The sequence below is a fragment of the Ambystoma mexicanum genome, chromosome 10, assembly GCF_040938575.1.
Source record: "Ambystoma mexicanum isolate Mex_15411 chromosome 10, UKY_AmexF1_1, whole genome shotgun sequence".
NCBI lineage: Eukaryota > Metazoa > Chordata > Amphibia > Caudata > Ambystomatidae > Ambystoma > Ambystoma mexicanum.
In genome coordinates, this window is record NC_090932.1 from 55,555,218 (window position 1) to 55,575,018 (window position 19,801).

The 19,801-nt window shown below is 54.0% G+C and overlaps 1 protein-coding gene across 7 annotated transcripts in view; it reads right to left on the reverse strand.

Moving 5' to 3' along the window:
• LOC138491139 (receptor-transporting protein 3-like) overlaps nucleotides 1-19,801 on the reverse strand; it is a 49,870-nt gene that overhangs the window by 10,720 nt on the left and 19,349 nt on the right. Inside the window, exon 1 of one of the 7 annotated variants that reach the window (XR_011275964.1) lies at nucleotides 4,255-4,378. The exons of 5 other annotated variants lie outside the window; for them this stretch is intronic. Coding sequence is in view for 1 of the 2 variants with exons in the window: in XM_069617482.1 (XP_069473583.1) it covers nucleotides 4,255-4,455 (201 nt within the window). In the remaining variant the exon portion in view is untranslated. Of the gene's footprint in view, nucleotides 1-4,254; nucleotides 4,456-19,801 lie in introns of those variants that run through there. One more of the 7 variants, XM_069617482.1, reaches the window with a different exon arrangement.

The following is a 19,801-nucleotide window of genomic DNA, read 5'->3' on the forward strand; positions in this document are numbered from 1 at the left end:
TTCAATAGCAAAAGGGAGATACCATGTCTCACCTGCGGGCACCCCAATCCCAGAGGACCCTCCACCCAGGTGATCCTCCCTCTCTTCACCACCTCCAGGGTCGGGTTCCAAGACCGATGGCCTTTCCCTGGCCACCTGAGTAGAGGATCCAGGGGGAGTAAGAGTGAGAATACCCTCAGGTTTCTCACACTATTTAAACTGCAATGCTGTGCTTTCTTAACTATGAACTCTGCAGAGCTTTACAAAGCAAAATGGCATTTCTCTTGTCACTTATAATACTGTTTTGTATATGTATACCCTACCTAACTGTGCATATCACAATTTACTACATTCCCACTGCCTGTATTCCGCAACCTAGCCCCCCCCTATTATGTAGCAACTATCTCCTTACAATATAGCAAACTAACTCTAATGCTACTTGTGTTACATTCTACATGGCGGTGGCATGCAGAAAATGGCTACTTTACCAGGAATACAATAAGGCTTACGTATAATAATTGTCTCTTTCCAAAAGAGGAGATCCTTCTAATTTTAAACATATTAAAATCCTTTTATTCATATGTTTCAATACAAAAGTACAGAATGTTAAAAATATTATACGTCACCAGCACTATAAAGTGCGTGACCTAACCACTGTGTGACTCAAAATTCTTTATCGCAATCCATTGTTACAAATATATCAATTCAGGTTCTCGTCAGTGACCTAGACTCTTCAGAAGCTAGTTATTGTCACTCACTCACTGATTTCTTCTTTTGTATGGTGAAGATGTAACTATTGTTCTTTGTCCTTATGATGAACTTTGGTGCAGGAGGACCTTCCTCTGAAAGAGAGAACCAATGTAGCAATGTAGCAAGGGCTGTAGAATATTCTTTCTATGAGGAACAGTGCATTCTCGCTTAATAACTAGAAATACAGGAATTACCTGTATCGAGTCCGATTCGGCTTCCCTTCTAATGTGGCACCTTTCTCTTCATTATGTTACAGCATTCACTCCCATAACCTATCAGGATACATTTAGTTACCCTCTTCAGTATTCAAAGGATTGCCAGTCTGACCTCCCTTATCTCACCAGGTGCTCCCTTACCACTGTAGGTCGTTTTCCAAATGCATACGTTTTTGTACAATTGCTTGTTTGTTCACCCCTGTTTTAACGATAACAGTATGTTTACTATTTTAAAGATATAGGAGCTCTATATGTTTTGTTTTTTTTATGTTGGCTTACCTGTGGATTAAAATGTATCTCTAATAGGTTACTTTCTGATCCTGATTTACATGATCATTCTCCGCGTTATCCCATTTCCTAGGTTGGTTGTGAGTGGGGGATCTGCAACTGTGCAGAGCGAAACAAAGCTCAATGGAGCAGTAGGTCAATTAGGGGCTCTCCGTTTCTATCTTCTGACATTTTATGCAATGTTTATTCTACCTTCTTTCCTCTTATGATGTAATGTAAGGCCCACGGCATCTCTCAGTTCTGACGTGGCGCGTCACTCGAGTTTCTGCTGTGGTGTTAATTAACATCAAAAAAGGACTTCTGTACATCTGGGTGTTTTGTACGTGACATCACTATGTACGGCGGGACGCAATGTGTTATTAATGAACCCGGAAAGCCGGAAGCCCATTCAATTCAGGGCTGAATGCAAAACTGCCATGACGTGTCTTATGAACACTGCGTGACCAGGCCCGCAGCATACCGCTATGGTGCAGCACAGTCTCACACACTCAGGGGGGGCCCTACAGTAGGATACAACACTGGCGACGAGGCACGACTTGAACCACACACGCAAGCACAGTTTTCTCTGTGTGAGAAAGACATTATGCACATTTTTTTTAAAACACTGTGTCGTGCAGCGTTCCAATGGCAGGAACACATGCAGGCAAGTGCATCAACCTGTTTTGAACATTGAAAACCACCACAGTCAAGCTGGAACACATCGTCCAAGACAGGAACTCACCCCTGGCACACAGCACTACCACAGCTACCTACCAGGTGAGAGGCAATGGCCCCATCTAGCGCAGAGGAACACCATACCATGGGATATTCATATAAGAATACATGCACACCGGTTGCGCACTGCCCTGATTAGGCACCCCATCGAGGATAGCGGCATCACTGGCCTCGCTTGCCCCGACACCACAAAGTCATGGCGGTGCCACAGCAGCACTGGGACAGTCCGATCCCTACACGGACCCCTCATCAGTGGGACCGAGATGGAGGATCTGGATACAGAAATTTGAAATGGCATTGGAATATAAGGACCTAAGGACACTAAGGAAGATGAGGTCTCATCTACTACTGCTTGTCGGGGATGAGGTTTTACACATTTTCAACTCCCTGGCTGTAAGGGATGGCACGGCTGCATACCAGTCTGCTAAAGACGTGCTCACGGCGCATTTTATGCCACAACTATATGCCGACTACGAGACATTCAACTTCTGCACCACGATCCAGACAGAGGAGGAAACCCTCAACGCCTACCACACTAGGCTTTGGCTATTGGTGTTATCCTGTGAATTTGACGACATAGAGAAGGAAATCAGGCACAAATCATAAATGGCATAAACCTTGAAAAACTGCGACAGATACTACTTTGCGAGAAGGGGACTTCCCTACCAGGAATACTTGAATATGGACGCCATAGGGAACTGTCGCACACCAGAGCAGCTCAGATGGGCACCACACTGCAGAAGCTACAACTTGCCCCGCCAACCACAGTGGCACAAATTACCAATCGCACAGCGGCCAAAGACTAGAAGAATGAATCCCACACAACCCCTCGATGACAACCAAGGATACCTGGACCTAACGAATGTGGGTGTTATGGAGGTGCACGCCATGGAAAGAGAAACTGCCCCACCCAGGGCACCACGTGCGGCGCATGCAGACGCCGCGATCACTACCCACTCTTATGTCGATCGTCAGGACCACTGCAACGTGCTCAATCTCAAACAGCTCAACCTCAACCACCGAAAATCATACAGCAAGAAGAAGAAACAAGTGGACACACGGCTAGTGGCGACAACTCCACCACAGATGAATCGAGGGATGAACACAGCGGTGTAGCAGCAGCAGTTGAGACAGGACGCGCAAAGAAGAAAGGCAAGATTCACCTTATTTCGGCCTTAGAACACGGCAGCAATACATCCAAGAAAAAGAGGAGACCAAAGTGCCTCATACAAATACAAGGTCAGGAAACCGTGATGACGATTGATACCAGTGCATCTGTAAATGTAATGCCAGTTTTAAAATTTAAGCGGATGCAACCACAGCCGGAACTCCAATGCACAGACACTCTGTTGTTCGCATATGGGTGCAAAACACTGTGACCAGTTGTAGGACGATTCCAAACAATGCTGAGCAGAGGGGAAAAAGTAATCAGGTCTAAAGTATATGTCGTGAATGCAGGCAATGAGTGCCTATGCAGGTGGGAGCCAGTAGAAGAATTGGGACTAATCAAATGTATCTGCAACATCTCCGACTCCACAGACATCAATGATTTACTCACAAAACACCCCGGGCTTCTACAGGGCAGAGGGTGCCTGAAAGGTAAACTTATCAACTTAAGCATTGACGCCACAGTGCAACCCAAAGCAGTGCAACACAGAAGGACACTGTTCCACATGCAAGATCTAGTTGACAAGGAGTTACGCAAACTGGAGAATGCAGACATCAAAGAATCAGTATCGGGCCCAACGCCATGGGTGGCCCCCAGGATTGTCACTAAAAAGCCAAAACAACCTGGGAAAGTGTGAATCTGCATTGACATGCACCTACCTAATGCACCCCCACTTTGGATGCAATTGTGGCAGACCTCACAGGATCCCTGTTCTTCGCAATACTAGACATCAATGCTGGATATCACCAGCTGAAGCTAGACCGTGATTCAAGATATATCACAACGTTTTCAGACTTGCTGTAAAGTTCAATAAATAACAAGGTGGGCATGGCCTTTGCGCCCCAAAGCTACACTACTGGCTAATACGTCTTTTGTAAAAAACTAATACCAACAACTCTACCACAAGCCCTGAACTAACAGACCACCCCACTTCTGACTAGTGAACAACCTAATTTGTATGGAATGTTTGTTTGTTGTTTTGTTAATCAGTTCTATTGACCTTTCTGACTGGCTGCACAAACAGCAGAGACTTGATTGTATCATTTCCTTTACTGTTGGAATTTACTGTAATAATTATACTGTATCTTTGAAAATGCCAATAAACAAACTTTAAAATGAATCACAATGTTTACGACATACCTAGGCCTAGGATTGAGCTTCGGAATATCCTGTGCAGCAGAAGTATTCCAGCAAGAAATCCAAGAAGTCATCCAAGGGATACCTGGAGTACCAAACGTCAGCGATGACAGCAACAAAGAGGAACACCTACGCAGGCTGGAAATGGCACTCGAAAGACTGGAAACAGCTGGACTCACCATCCACAGAGAAAAGTGTGAATTCCTGAAGGAAGAAATTACTTTTTTGAATACATATACAACAGCAATGACATGTCCGCTGACCCTCTCAAGGTGGCAGATATCAAAGGAGCCTCTCCTCCCACCACACCGATGGAGGTGAGCAGCTTCCTAGGCATGGCAACGTACTGCAGCAGGTTTATCCCGAATCGGGCAACAATTTCGGAACCATTGAGGGAACTGACGAAGGCTAACACCAAGTGGGACTGGAACACCCGCTGTCAATACGCCTTCGAACAAGTTAAGACCTCACTGTCGGCAGACACTACCATCCGTACTATGATGCCACACTACAAACAGAACTATATGTGGACACCAGCCTGTCGGACTGGGAGCCATCATGGTCCAGCCGTCGCACACTGGAGAGATCAGGCCAATCGCGTATGCATCACGAGTTCTGACCAACGGAACAGTGACCCTCACACATAGAGAAGGGGGCCATTGCAGTCCTACGGGGTTGCAGACATTTCCACCTTTACCTATATGAGCGAATGTTCAAGGCATACACTGATCACAAGCCGCTACTGCCCATATTCAAGGGGTCTTCCCCGTCGGCCAGAATTGGGAAATGGTTGCTGCACTTCCACCCCTATACAACACAGTAGAATCCTGGATGGACCATAACTGGATGTGTTTAAATAGCAAGAAAACCGAGCTTATGGTATTCGGTTCACATCAAGCCAGGGCCAAACTTACTTCAAATTATGAGTCCTTCCTGATTAAGGATACTCAGATCCAGGTATTGAGTAAGGTAAAATCCCTCAGGATGATACTGGAAGCCTCTATGAGCGCCGACGTGCAAGCTCTTTACATTAGTAAAAACTGCTCCTACCACCTCCAAATGTTGAAAGCTATCAAACCCTGCTTGAGTGAAGATAACTGCACCAAAATAGCTAGAGCAACTATCTTGTCACGTCTGGATTACGGCAATACACTTTTACTGGGAGCCAACAAACAATGCGTTGACAGATACCAACACATTCAGAACAATGCGGTTTAGATAATCAAACAAAAATTCAAAAAACGAACACATCAGTAGTGCCAGAAGAGAACTTCATTGGTTGAGAGTGGAGGATAGAGTACAATTCAAGGCTCTCACGTTGATACATAAATGTATCTACGGAAAGGTGCCGGCTTACCTAAAGTCCAAGATCAATCTTTACTTGCCAAGCCGAGTGTTAAGATCAGCCACTCAGGGTACGGTATCCATCGCACCTCATGAATGCTCAAATGGTCTGGGGAAAGCCTTCCCTATTGTTGTAGCTGGCAAATGGAATAGATTGCCAGTAAATTTGAGATTGGAATCAAAATATTCACAGGCCGATTCATGGAATAAATGTGCGCCGAAAATCCCGGCGCAGAGGGGCCAATACGTGCGCTGCGCCTAAAATCAGCGCAAAGCGCAGGGAAACCAGCGCACGTCGATTCATGGAAGTCCCTGCGCAAGAAAAGCAGAGGACGTGCGCGGAAAAAACGCGCGGCGCAGGCCGGCGCACAGGTCAACCAACGTCGTGCGCCACGGCCACTGCGCCATCACTCCGAGCGCAGCGCACAGCTCTAAAGTAGGCGGGACACAGGGCGGGACACTCGGAATGGGGAATAAAATGGGGCACAACACTCGGAATGGGGAAGAATGTGGGCGGCACGGGGAAAGTTTAGGAGGCAAGTGCGCGGAACGCCCACACGCTCGCATACAACACGTATTCATGGAATAGAATAGGGCAAAAAAGCGCACGCTCAAAGCAGCGCACAGGCACAAACAGGCACAAACACGACCGCCACAAGAAAGCAGGCGGTAGCGTCTCTGCGCCTGCAAGAAATGTGCGCTAAAAGGTGCGCCAACAAATAGCACCTATATACAGACATGATCAATGTCCAATACTGTGGCCCTCCAGGACAAATGACGTACAAAGGGGTACCCACAAACACAGACACGCGCAGAGAGAAAAAATAAACGTGTGCGTGCATACCGGGGTGCGCGGTAAGTTGCACACGCGATATGGCCGGGTACGTGGATTTCAGGGGTGCGCGGGAAGTTCCACACGCGATATGGCAGGGTACGTGGATTACAGGGGTGCGCGGGAAGTTCCACACGCGATATGGCCGGGTACGTGGATTGCAGGGGTGCGCGGGAAGTTCCACACGCGATATGGCCGGCTACGTGGATTCCAGGGGTGCGCGGGAAGTTCCACACGCGATATGGCCGGGTACGTGGATTGCAGGGGTGCGCGGGAAGTTCCACACGCGATATGGCCGGCTACGTGGATTCCAGGGGTGCGCGGGAAGTTCCACACGCGATATGGCCGGGTACGTGGATTGCAGGGGTGCGCGGGAAGTTCCACACGCGATATGGCCGGGTACGTGGATTGCAGGGGTGCGCGGGAAGTTCCACACGCGATATGGCCGGCTACGTGGATTCCAGGGGTGCGCGGGAAGTTCCACACGCGATATGGCCGGGTACGTGGATTGCAGGGGTGCGCGGGAAGTTCCACACGCGATATGGCCGGCTACGTGGATTCCAGGGGTGCGCGGGAAGTTCCACACGCGATATGGCCGGGTACGTGGATTGCAGGGGTGCGCGGGAAGTTCCACACGCGATATGGCCGGCTACGTGGATTCCAGGGGTGCGCGGGAAGTTCCACACGCGATATGGCCGGGTACGTGGATTGCAGGGGTGCGCGGGAAGTTCCACACGCGATATGGCCGACTACGTGGATTCCAGGGGTGCGCGGGAAGTTCCACACGCGATATGGCCGGGTACGTGGATTGCAGGGGTGCGCGGGAAGTTCCACACGCGATATGGCCGGCTACGTGGATTCCAGGGGTGCGCGGGAAGTTCCACACGCGATATGGCAGGGAACGTGGATTTCAGGGGTGCGCGGGAAGTCCCACACGCGATATGGCCGGCTACGTGGATTCCAGGGGTGCGCGGGAAGTTCCACACGCGATATGGCCGGGTACGTGGATTTCAGGGGTGCGCGGGAAGTTCCACACGCGATATGGCAGGGTACGTGGATTCCAGGGGTGCGCGGGAAGTTCCACACGCGATATGGCCGGCTACGTGGATTCCAGGGGTGCGCGGGAAGTTCCACACGCGATATGGCAGGGAACGTGGATTCCAGGGGTGCGCGGGAAGTTCCACACGCGATATGGCCGGGTACGTGGATTGCAGGGGTGCGCGGGAAGTTCCACACGCGATATGGCCGGCTACGTGGATTCCAGGGGTGCGCGGGAAGTTCCACACGCGATATGGCCGGGTACGTGGATTTCAGGGGTGCGCGGGAAGTTCCACACGCGATATGGCAGGGTACGTGGATTACAGGGGTGCGCGGGAAGTTCCACACGCGATATGGCCGGGTACGTGGATTGCAGGGGTGCGCGGGAAGTTCCACACGCGATATGGCCGGCTACGTAGATTCCAGGGGTGCGCGGGAAGTTCCACACGCGATATGGCAGGGTACGTGGATTCCAGGGGTGCGCGGAAAGTTGCACACGCGAAATGGCTGTGTGCTCCCAGGCATTACCTGTACACCCTCCACGGCCCCTGCAGGCAGCACACACAACAGGGAACTACCCTGCACACCTGCTCATGTCTCCCACCACCCCCAACCCCCCATCCACCAGGGGCACCCTCCACCAGGCCCCCACCCATGTCCAACCCATGTCTCCCACCACCCCCACCCCCCATCCACCAGGGGCACCCTCCACCAGGCCCCCACCCATGTCTCCCACCACCCCCACCCCCAGCACTGTGGGGAACCTGTCAGCAGGCCCCCACCCATGTCCAACCCATGTCTCCCACCACCCCCAACCCCCCATCCACCAGGGGCACCCTCCACCAGGCCCCCACCCATGTCCAACCCATGTCTCCCACCACCCCCACCCCCCATCCACCAGGGGCACCCTCCACCAGGCCCCCACCCATGTCTCCCACCACCCCCACCCCCACCCCCAGCACTGTGGGGAACCTGCCAGCAGGCCCCCACCCATGTCCAACCCATGTCTCCCACAACCCCCAACCCCCCATCCACCAGGGGCACCCTCCACCAGGCCCCCACCCATGTCTCCCACCACCCCCACCCCCAGCACTGTGGGGAACCTGCCAGCAGGCCCCCACCCATGTCCAACCCATGTCTCCCACCACCCCCAACCCCCATCCACCAGGGACACCCTCCACCAGGCCCCCACCCATGTCTCCCACCACCCCCAACCCCCCATCCACCAGGGACACCCTCCACCAGGCCCCCACCCATGTCTCCCACCACCCCCACCCCCAGCACTGTGGGGAACCTGCCAGCAGGCCCCCACCCATGTCCAACCCATGTCTCCCACAACCCCCAACCCCCCATCCACCAGGGGCACCCTCCACCAGGCCCCCACCCATGTCTCCCACCACCCCCACCCCCAGCACTGTGGGGAACCTGCCAGCAGGCCCCCACCCATGTCCAACCCATGTCTCCCACCACCCCCAACCCCCATCCACCAGGGACACCCTCCACCAGGCCCCCACCCATGTCTCCCACCACCCCCAACCCCCCATCCACCAGGGACACCCTCCACCAGGCCCCCACCCATGTCTCCCACCACCCCCACCCCCAGCACTGTGGGGAACCTGCCAGCAGGCCCCCACCCATGTCCAACCCATGTCTCCCACCACCCCCAACCCCCATCCACCAGGGACACCCTCCACCAGGCCCCCACCCATGTCCAACCCATGTCTCCCACCACCCCCACCCCCCATCCACCAGGGGCACCCTCCACCAGGCCCCCACCCATGTCTCCCACCACCCCCACCCCCACCCCCAGCACTGTGGGGAACCTGCCAGCAGGCCCCCACCCATGTCCAACCCATGTCTCCCACAACCCCCAACCCCCCATCCACCAGGGGCACCCTCCACCAGGCCCCCACCCATGTCTCCCACCACCCCCACCCCCAGCACTGTGGGGAACCTGCCAGCAGGCCCCCACCCATGTCCAACCCATGTCTCCCACCACCCCAACCCCCATCCACCAGGGACACCCTCCACCAGGCCCCCACCCATGTCTCCCACCACCCCCAACCCCCCATCCACCAGGGACACCCTCCACCAGGCCCCCACCCATGTCTCCCACCACCCCCACCCCCAGCACTGTGGGGAACCTGCCAGCAGGCCCCCACCCATGTCCAACCCATGTCTCCCACCACCCCCAACCCCCATCCACCAGGGACACCCTCCACCAGGCCCCCACCCATGTCTCCCACAACCCCCAACCCCCCATCCACCAGGGACACCCTCCACCAGGCCCCCACCCATGTCTCCCACCACCCCCACCCCCAGCACTGTGGGGAACCTGCCAGCAGGCCCCCACCCATGTCCAACCCATGTCTCCCACCACCCCCAACCCCCCATCCACCAGGGACACCCTCCACCAGGCCCCCACCCATGTCCCCCTGGCCCCTGGTCCTGACGATACACAATAATGGCAGTAATGGCCAGCATACCCAGCACAAACACCCAGGCAAGGATTGCATGCACCCACATAGTGAATGCAATCACATGACACAACCCCAAAGGCAAGTATGCAAAAGAACACATGTCCGCCACACACACATACACAATGGGTGCAAGTGAATGTCAAAACACATATCATTACATGTAAGAAACCAAAGAAAAAATGACACAAGTGTAAGATAATATAAAAATGTATTAAATAAAAAAATAAGTAAACTAATACAACTATCTGGCAAAGCAAATAAAAGGTCCATGTCCGGGAACAAAAATGAGGAACCAAAAAACAAAGGATAGAAAAATCAATAGATTTTGTCCAAAGCAAACACATGTAGCATGAAATCAAAGAAAAACCATTACGACATGGTGTAAACAATATGAAATTAAAAAAATGTATCTCCCAAAAAATAACAATATATACAGGAATGTTCAAGGGTCCATGAGCCCAACACCACTAATGAAACCTAATACTAACTAAGTTAAAAAATATGTACAAAAAAGTGGCCATTGTCCAAGCGGTCCAAAATAATAAAAAGAAATAAAGGAAACCTAGCACTAACTAACTAAAAAACTATATACAAAGGCAGCGGGCTAGTCCTGCGGCTCACTTGGTGATGCTGGCCAGGGCATCCTCGAACTCCATGTCAATGTCCTGGAGGCGGGACTCAGTCCTGGCCCCGAGGTCTCGCAGGGACAACCCCATGTGCTCACCAAATTCCCTGCGAGCCTCCTCGAGGCACTCAGCCCGCCTCAATGCCTGATGCATGGAGATCTCCGCCCTGGCCATGGCGAGCCGCTCCTCTTCCGCCCGCTGCCGCTCCGCACCTATCCGCTGGCCAAACTCCTCCCACACGGAACACACCGCCATGCCAGGGTTGCCCTGCCCTCCGGCCGATGCCTGCCCCTCTGATCTTGATGGCCCTGAGCCATGATGCCTCCCACGTCGAGCCCGCTGCTGCCTCCGACGCCACTGCCTCTGCCAGCATGACGGCATCCAGGCTGATGGTAACCACCGACGCCGTCGTGCACGTGCCCTGCCGGATGATGCCGGCACATCTTCCATCTGCTGGGGTCTACTCGCTGTGTCGTCCACCCCTGCTGGACCTCCGACTCCCAACTGCGGCAGGGATGGGATCCCCACCGAGCTGGCTGCATTGGTCGGGGCAGGTCCACAGGGGGCCATGGTGGCATCTGGGCCGGAAGACGGCAAGGAGAACGACCGGTGGATAGCCTGCACAGAGGAGGAGAGGGCCGTCAGATTGGCCAACACATGCAGGAACCCCCCGAACATGGCCGATCCCAATTGGGCCACGTCGGCACGGTGCACTTCGTGATGACGTGCGTGCTCCTCCCGGGAAGCACGCACGGCATCACGAATCACAGCCGTGCGCATCGCGACCCCAATCAGGACCTGCTCCACGCGGCCAGGGGTTCCCACGGCCGCAGGTGGAGGGGAGTCAGTTGACATGGACATCCCCTCTACCTGCGGACGGGCCTGGGACGGGGCATCCCTGCTGGTGCATGGTGGTGCACTCACAGGGTCAGGGACAGCGACATGCACAGGCACCTCCACGGTGACCTGTGCTGCCTCCTGCCCCTGGCCCTGGACTGCACCACTTGCACCAGCAGGGATGCTCCCACCAGGCCCCATGTGTGCACCAGTGTCGGCCTCCTCCTCCTCTGTGCAAACCACCAACCTGGATGGCTCCTCACCGTCTCCCGCCATAGCAGGCCCCTGTGGGGGCTCACCCACCCCTTCCGCTGCAGCCGTGGGGGCATCCCCGCCGCCTTGCTCCACAGCGCCGTCTCCGCCCTCTTCTTCACTAGCCGCTGCGTAGAGGGAGACAAAGGACACAAGCATCAGGCTACTGTACAATGGTCCCCTAGACAGGAAGCAATAGCAGATGAGCACCCCTGTCAAAGTACACTTCCATCATGTCCCTCCACAACACATGGGTCAGTCCAGGCAAAACACACACAGTAACAGGCACGGTGCATGCCATGCACATTTCCATGCATGTCCAATTGACTCTTGAAACATTCAATGATATGTAACTCACATGCATCATGGCTCATGCATATCACATGCACACACTTCACCTCAGTCACATCCATCTGGCCCCAATCACACCGAACACAGGCAAAACAAGGGGAAGTTGGGTGCGTCACTGAATCTGTGCATTGTCACACACATGTGTCATGCATCCATGGCATGCACAAGTCACAGACATGCAGGTCAGGCACACAGACATGGCTACCATATATGTACCTGGCATCAGCACCCATCCTTCACCCCCATCCATGTCCAGGTACAGAGACTGGCATGCTCTCATGTCCCAAATCTGCATAGTGCTCCCCATGCCGCATTTCAACACATGCAACAACCATGTGGGTCACACATCACTGGTCGCACATGCATTACCATGATGTCCCAGCACACATACATGCATACATGGCCCATGGCACACATACAGGCAAGTATCATAGAACCAGCACACCGCAACATGCACTGTCTCACACAGTGATGCTTGGACACTTACCGCTCAACTCCAGACGGGTCTCCCTCTCAAGGATCTGGGCGTGGAGCGCTGGGCGTACGCGTTCCAGGACCCTCTTCTGGATGGAACTCATGTGGCCCCGGCCCCCCTCCACGAGGCGCCGGGCCTTCACAAGGGTCCTGGACCTCAAGTCCTCCCAGCGCTTCTTGATCTTCAAGACGTTGCGGGTTGCCACCCCCTCCGCGTTGATGGCAACCACACAGTCGGCCCAGATCCTCTCCCGTCCTTCCTTGCTGGCGCGGGACGATCCAAAGAGGGCATCATACTGCCCCAGGACATGCTCCACCAGGACACCAACTTCGGTGGCAGTGAAGCTGGTGCCCCTCTGCCCCTCTGGCCTGGGGTTGCCACTGGTGCCAGATGTAGAAGTGCCCGACATGGCAACCCCAGAGGCAGGTGTGGGTGGGCAACTGGGTCCTGGGGCTGGGCTGTGGAGCGATGTAATCCCAGTTGGGAGTCTTCAGTTCCAGCAGGGGTGGACACAGCAACTGGACCCCTGCAGATGGCTGATGTGCAGGCACCAAATGGCAGGGCACGGTGGCAGCAGGCAGGCAGGCAGGCAGGCAGCAGCAGATAGCACGTGGGAGGCTGCTCAGGGCACTGGGGGGGCAGTAACTCGGCCTTCGGGGCAGGAGCGTGGTGTTCCGTGTGTTTTCGGGTGGCCAGCTTGATACGGAGTGATTTGGCACGTGAAATTCCTGCACGTCAGCGTGAAATCCGAGGAAAGGCCCTTAGCGCGTAAGTGCGTCAGCACGCATACGCGATTCTATTGGACCAGAGTCCCTCATCGCGTAAGCGCGTCTGACGTGATCCGCACGGGCGTTCCCCACTCAGCACGTGAAGACGGAGCACACGCGGAAATACTGCACGTCAGAGTGTCATCGCGTGTAATTGGCCAAAAGTGCGCGTACACGCCATTGGCCTATGTACGTGTATTTCATCGCGTGTAATTGGCCAAAAGTGCGCGTACACGCCATTGGCCTATGTACGTGTATTTCATCGCGTGTAATTGGCCAAAAGTACACGCCATTGGCCTATGTACGTGTATTTCATCGCGTGTAATTGGCCAAAAGTGCGCGTACACGCCATTGGCCTATGTACGTGTATTTCATCGCGTGTAATTGGCCAAAAGTGCGCGTACACGCCATTGGCATAAGTACGTGTATTTCAGGGGTGCGCGGCCACTTACACAAGCAAGTACGTCAGCGCACCTGTATGCCTGCTGCGTGGGAATTTCCACACGCGATTGGAGTGGGAACTCGATTCCAGGGGTGCGAGGCTCACACGCTCGCCTACAACACGCGCAAGGCATTAATTTGCGCACTTTTCAATAAACAAGCCAGATGCCAGGATGAACATACCGTTCCTAGCAGCAGTGGCAGTGGGCTACCAAAGGAGGAGGAGGAGGAGAGTCAGGGCCAGAATATTCACACCCAGAACCAGCCTATTCGGGATGCCTGATGACCAGGTGTATGGGAGGTACAGGTTTCCAGCACACATCATACTGGACCTGGTCAGTGAGTGGGAGGATGACCTCACATCACCCACCCTGTGCTCCCAAGCACTCAGCCCCCTGCAGAAGGTCCTGAATGTACTGCACTTCTTGGCCACTGGATCCTTTCAGCGGACAAGTGCCATAGTGGGTGGTGTGTCACAGGCCACGCAGTCACGCTGCCTACACCAGGTCTTGAACATCATCACTGCACGGCCATCAGTCCGCAGGCACATATATCTCCCCAGGACTCATGCAGAAAGGCGGACGTGCATCCAGGAATTCTATGGTGCGGCTCAATTCCCCAAAGTGCTTGGTGCAATTGACTGCACACATGTGGCTCTACGTCCACCCAGGGCAACAGAGCACATCTATAGAAACCGCAAGCACTGGCATTCCATCAACGTGCAAGTTGTATGCAATGCCAAGGGAATAATCACATCAGTATATGCCAACTATCCAGGGTCCACCCACGACAGCTTCATCTACAGAATGTCTACCCTATGCCGGGACCTAGAGGCTGGACAGCATGGAGATACATGGCTGCTTGGTGAGCATGAATGCCACTGCACATGCATGCATGTCAGATACTGGGTCATGACACAACACCACTAATGATACCCATCACCACCTCCACAGGGGACAGTGCCTACCCTATCAGCCCCCACATGATGACCCCAATCCGGAACCCCACCACGCCACCCCAGGTAAGGTACAACACAGCCCACATTGCAACACGGGGCATAGTGGAGCGCACATTCGGAGTGCTCAAGTCACGCTTTCGCTCCCTTGACCGTTCTGGCGGGCAGCTGTTATATGCTCCCCGAATAGTGTGCAGGATCATAGTGGCAGCATGTGTCCTGCACAACGTTGCAACACGCCGGGGCCTGCCCGTGGACATGGTGGTGCCCCCACATCCACAACCACATGCACGCCCGCTGCGCATGGGAGGGGAAAGGGCACGGGGGGAGGCAGCCCGTACGCAACTGGTGGCCAACTTCTTCACCTAGGAATCACAGTGCTGGCTAGTGCACACTGCTCTGGCACATACCATCTGACAATCAATGATGACACTACCTGACAATGTCTGAAATTTACTTGACAATAAACTGTCAGATACACATCAGCCTGAGATTGTTAACATGGAAGTGTCAATATGTGTGCACCCCTAGCTACACATACACCAGCAATGCATCACAACGCAAAGACACAACTCCATCAATCTAATATGCATTGCCACAGGCGATTCACTACATGACAACATTGACATGTCACCCATTCCCTTCACAGTCCCGCCACTGAGGACACCATGTCATGGTATGTGACAGCAAACAAACTGGCCATCACAACATGACACCAGTGTCACAAATAGCAGTGCCCCAAATGGAACATAGCCGCACTTGAGCAGCTAACGGACCTGGAGCCACTACTACACACCTGTGTAAGAGTAATTTCAATCAAATTACACACCAACCCACCCTGAAGCCCACCCAAACAAGACACAATGCATGTAATCAATGGTAGTCTCATTACCTGATTCTGCTGGTATGTCCTCACCGTCCAGATGTACAGTGATGGCGCCATGCAAAAGTGTCAGTGCACATCTACCGACATGTAGTCTGACTCCAGAGAGTATGCCCTTGTGAAGATCTGTGTGAAATACCTGCAAAACATGAGCAACATATGTAAGTAGAGGCACATATCAAACCATCATGCATAGTTAGGTGCAACAACAATGAACACTATGAATGTCTACACAGTATTGACTATGGACTGGCCAACAGCTCATGGGAGTCCAATGTCACCGTGTAATTTGATGTCACTTGGGCACACCCTTTGCAAGCCCATGGAAACGGAAGCAGGAGGGGTGTGGATGTCTGCTACCCAAGCATCGAAACCAAACTCAGGACAAGCCTGCATGTGCCCAGCCACAATACAGTGTATGCCCAGGTACCCACACAAGGCAACACTCTTGCAAAATAAAAATAAAATAGAGAAAAAATGGCCATGAAAGGGCCGGCGGGGGGGGGAGGGGGCACCTATGAGGTCCGAGGACAGGATGCACGCCACAATCCACCTGTGTGGATCATGGGAAACGAAAACACCCCATAGGCTCGTGGCCCACACGGCTACTCTGTTGTGGGAGATGAGTCGCTATGGCTCTGGCCAGACCCTGCAGCTGACTCTGGAGGTGGGGGAGCTGCCTCAGAAGATGGTGTGACAATGGGAGGCAGCCCACGCAAAGCACGAGTTTGCTCCTCCATGGCTGCAAGCAGGCGGGTCTGGTAGTTCTGGTTCTGGGTTATAATCATGCGGAGGTCCCCATGCAGTAACTCCCGGGATGACCTGACCTCCGCACGAGTTGCCTGCATCTCGGGCGAGAGCGTCCGTGTCAGACGCTCCAGCTGCTCATCTGTCCTTCTATGGGATGAAGCCTCAAGCTCTAACAGGGTCGACCTGAGGTGACGGAGTTCTTCCCTCAGGCCTTCCCTGTGGCGCTGGGACTCCATGGAAAGTGATTCCCGCAGAGTCGCCAGTGCCGCCCGCCTGTCCATGTTGGACGCCAACATATCCTCCCTGTGTGCCTGGCAGATGGACTCTGTAGCCTGCTCCAGTCGCTCCATCAGCCTTTCTGGGGGGACAATGGAAGTGGCCACCCTATCCATGGCCTGTGCAATCATCTCGGATGATGCTGCCTGTTGGGTGGCCATACCGTAGATGGATTGCTCCCAAACGGTATTGCCAGGTGGCATACGGCCACCACGTTGACGGGCACCACACCTGCCTGGGGCAAGGCGGACTGCGCCTTGCTGTGCCGGCAAGGCCTCAGGCTGCAGGACTGCATTCCCTCTCTGATCTGCAGCCCCAGGAACAGGATCAGAGATTGGGTGGTGTGGCCCTGCATCCGTAACCACCGGAGGCTGATCTGCCGACACTGACATCCCCATTGAGGGCAATGGCCCGGCTGCAAGTGGGTCGGACAGAGGAGATTCTCTCCCAAGAACACTCACCTGCGACTGCACATAGGTGTCATCCTCCGAGTCTACACCTGAATACTGCTCGGGGGAGGAACCCCCAGAGACACCCCTCGACAGCACGACCTGCAGCACTTGTGGGTTTTCACCCACAAACACACCACGTCCCTCACTTGTGGTAGGTCGGCCCGGGTTGCCCTCCTGGGACGGCTCAACCACCACATCCCCAGCATCAACAAGTGCTTCGTCCCCTGCAAAGACATGAAAGAGAAAAATGGAAACAGGCATTAGCACCATGGCATGCAACAAGGGCTGATGAACAACAGAGGCAGTAGTTCTACGACACATGTCCCACATGACTGGGAGACCTCCTATGCATTCACCATCACTGGGTCTGTAGGGGAGGCTCAGGGCATACAATGTACAGATTGGAGAGCAACGCCTGCTCACCATGCTGCCTAGCACTGCCATCACACATTGGCCGGTGATTGCCATGTCAAAGGCACATGCCATCACACACATGGCATGTGACATAGCCACCAAGTGAAGAGGGAGAGGAGGGCGAGTTTTTTGGATTTCAACCACTCTGGTCCTGACATTGCATCGTCACTTCAATAAGTATACATGTTGTACATGGATCTGCTAGTCCAAATAGGCCACGATGCACAGTGCCTTGTCTACATCAACAAAATGCAGTAAACAATGTGATTCCACCTCCCCATCACCTGTAAAGGATTCATATTGCATTCGTGAAGCACCGGTCCAGAAATGTATGAAGGTACAGCGGAGCACTGAGGGGTGGTGGGGCAGAAGGGGATGCCAGTCAACAATCCTACTGGTGCTGGTGTCATTCATGTCACGCAAGTGCAGGGGTGGGTGGCACAATGAAGTGCAAGGGGAAGTGGCGGCTGGAAGTGCTGTACAAGGTAAGTAGGACTTGACGTCAAGGGCAGATGGTGTTAGGCGCAGACAAGTGCTGGGGGGGGTGGCCTATAGGGGTACAGAGTCAATCATGCAGTGCTGTGGGCTCGGAGGGGACAGGGGAGGTACACACTGCATCTGGCTCGGCAAGGTCCTTGCAGATTTCTATGTGTCCTGCAGAGTTGTCACATGCCGCAGATATGTGCCCTTGGATTGGGGATCTCATCTTGGTGTAAAGGGTGAGGCGCTATTGCCTTTGGAGCATGTGGCAGGCCAGTTTGCCAGAGGATGGCCATGATGCAGGACATTCCCTCTCTGCCACCCGGCACCTGTGGTTTGGGTTCACAAGATCCGAGTCATGCCAGGACTCTGCATTGGCATGGGGCTTCAGACAGGTGGTCATGACCGTGGCAAAGACATCCAGTGTACCTGACATGGAGTGGAGCATGGAGTGGGCCCTGTCAGGATGGGAGTGAGCCTAAGGGGGAGCTGGATGGGGGGGAGATTTTGGCAGCATGAGCCTCGACTGACACACACTTCATGGGTCGGAATACCAAGAAGGTGTGTGACAGTGGTGAGGGTGGCTTTGCCTGTGGGGTGGTGAGGGTGAGCTGGGAGGAGAGGAGAATGTGATCACTCCAGGAGAGAGGAGTGCAGAGATGGACGGAGAGGGGAGAGTCAGATGAGATCAGAGCATCAAGAGTGTGCCCTGCAGAATGAGTAGGGACAGACGGGAGTCTAGAGGGTGAGAGGGAGTTGCTGAGGTCACAGAAAGGTCACGTGGGGACGTCAACAAGCATGCAGGTGGATGCGTACAGCACCAAGGATGAGGATTTCTGTGTCTGGGGACATGAGTGAGGAGGAGAGGTGAGGACACTCAGAAAGGAAGTAGTACATTTGACCAGTTTTCCCAGACACAGTACGCACTGTTTGAGAATGTCAAGGTGTGGTGGAGAGAGACGTCACACAAGCCATTCCAGAGTGGAGTAGGTCTAAGTAGGAGTGACAGTGGCAGGAATACCCTCAGGGAAGCCAAGGGCACACCCCCCCTGCACAGTAGTGGCGGGCCAAGGAGAGGGTCTCCTGAACATCAGGTAGGAGTGTGTGAAGGATGCAGACAGAGCTGGCCGTCAGACATGTTTCCATGAGACCAAGGATGTCAAGGTGCATAACCTCATGTAAGTGACAGATATCGGAGGAATGCCTGATGCAGCCGCAGTGAAAGGAGTGTAATTGTGGAGGAGGTTGACAGCCTTGTAGGACTTACGGGGAGTGCTAGAGATCAGGGGTGCAGCATGTGTAGGAGTTGGAGTGGGAGGCGGAGAAGGTTCATGGGAGGGTGCAGGGAGGCAGTGCAGGATTGATGAGGAGAGAGGAGGGGGGACAGCAGGAGAGGTAAGGAAGTTGATGAGATGTGGGTAGCATTTCTCAAGGAGATTGAGGTTGGCCTAAGGGCCTTGGACTGGGACGCTCCCATTACCATGCACATCAATAGTGGCCTCTGAGGATTGGAAGGAGGCCAGGAGTACACCCCAACGGGTCCCACCATTGATGGTGGAAGAGGAGCAAGGAGAGAGGACAGGGACCATGTGAAGGGTCTATGGGACAGGCAAAGGCATGTATGAGCAGATGTCAGTGAGAGTTAGCTTTGAGTAGGCTCAGATGCACTGGTCAGCAATAGGGTGGGTCGCATTGGAGGGCAGGGTGCCCTCATTTGACTTTTGGCAAGCAGGTGTCGTGAGTAGGGCACGATGGTCTGAACTGTAGAAGTCATGGAAGATAGACCATGAAGAGCAGCATGGAGTGTGAGGGAATGGGGCTCGAAACCAGACGGTACCAAAGCCCACAGGTAGGAGGTGGATGTCAAGGCAACATCCACAGTATGACAGCATGTTGG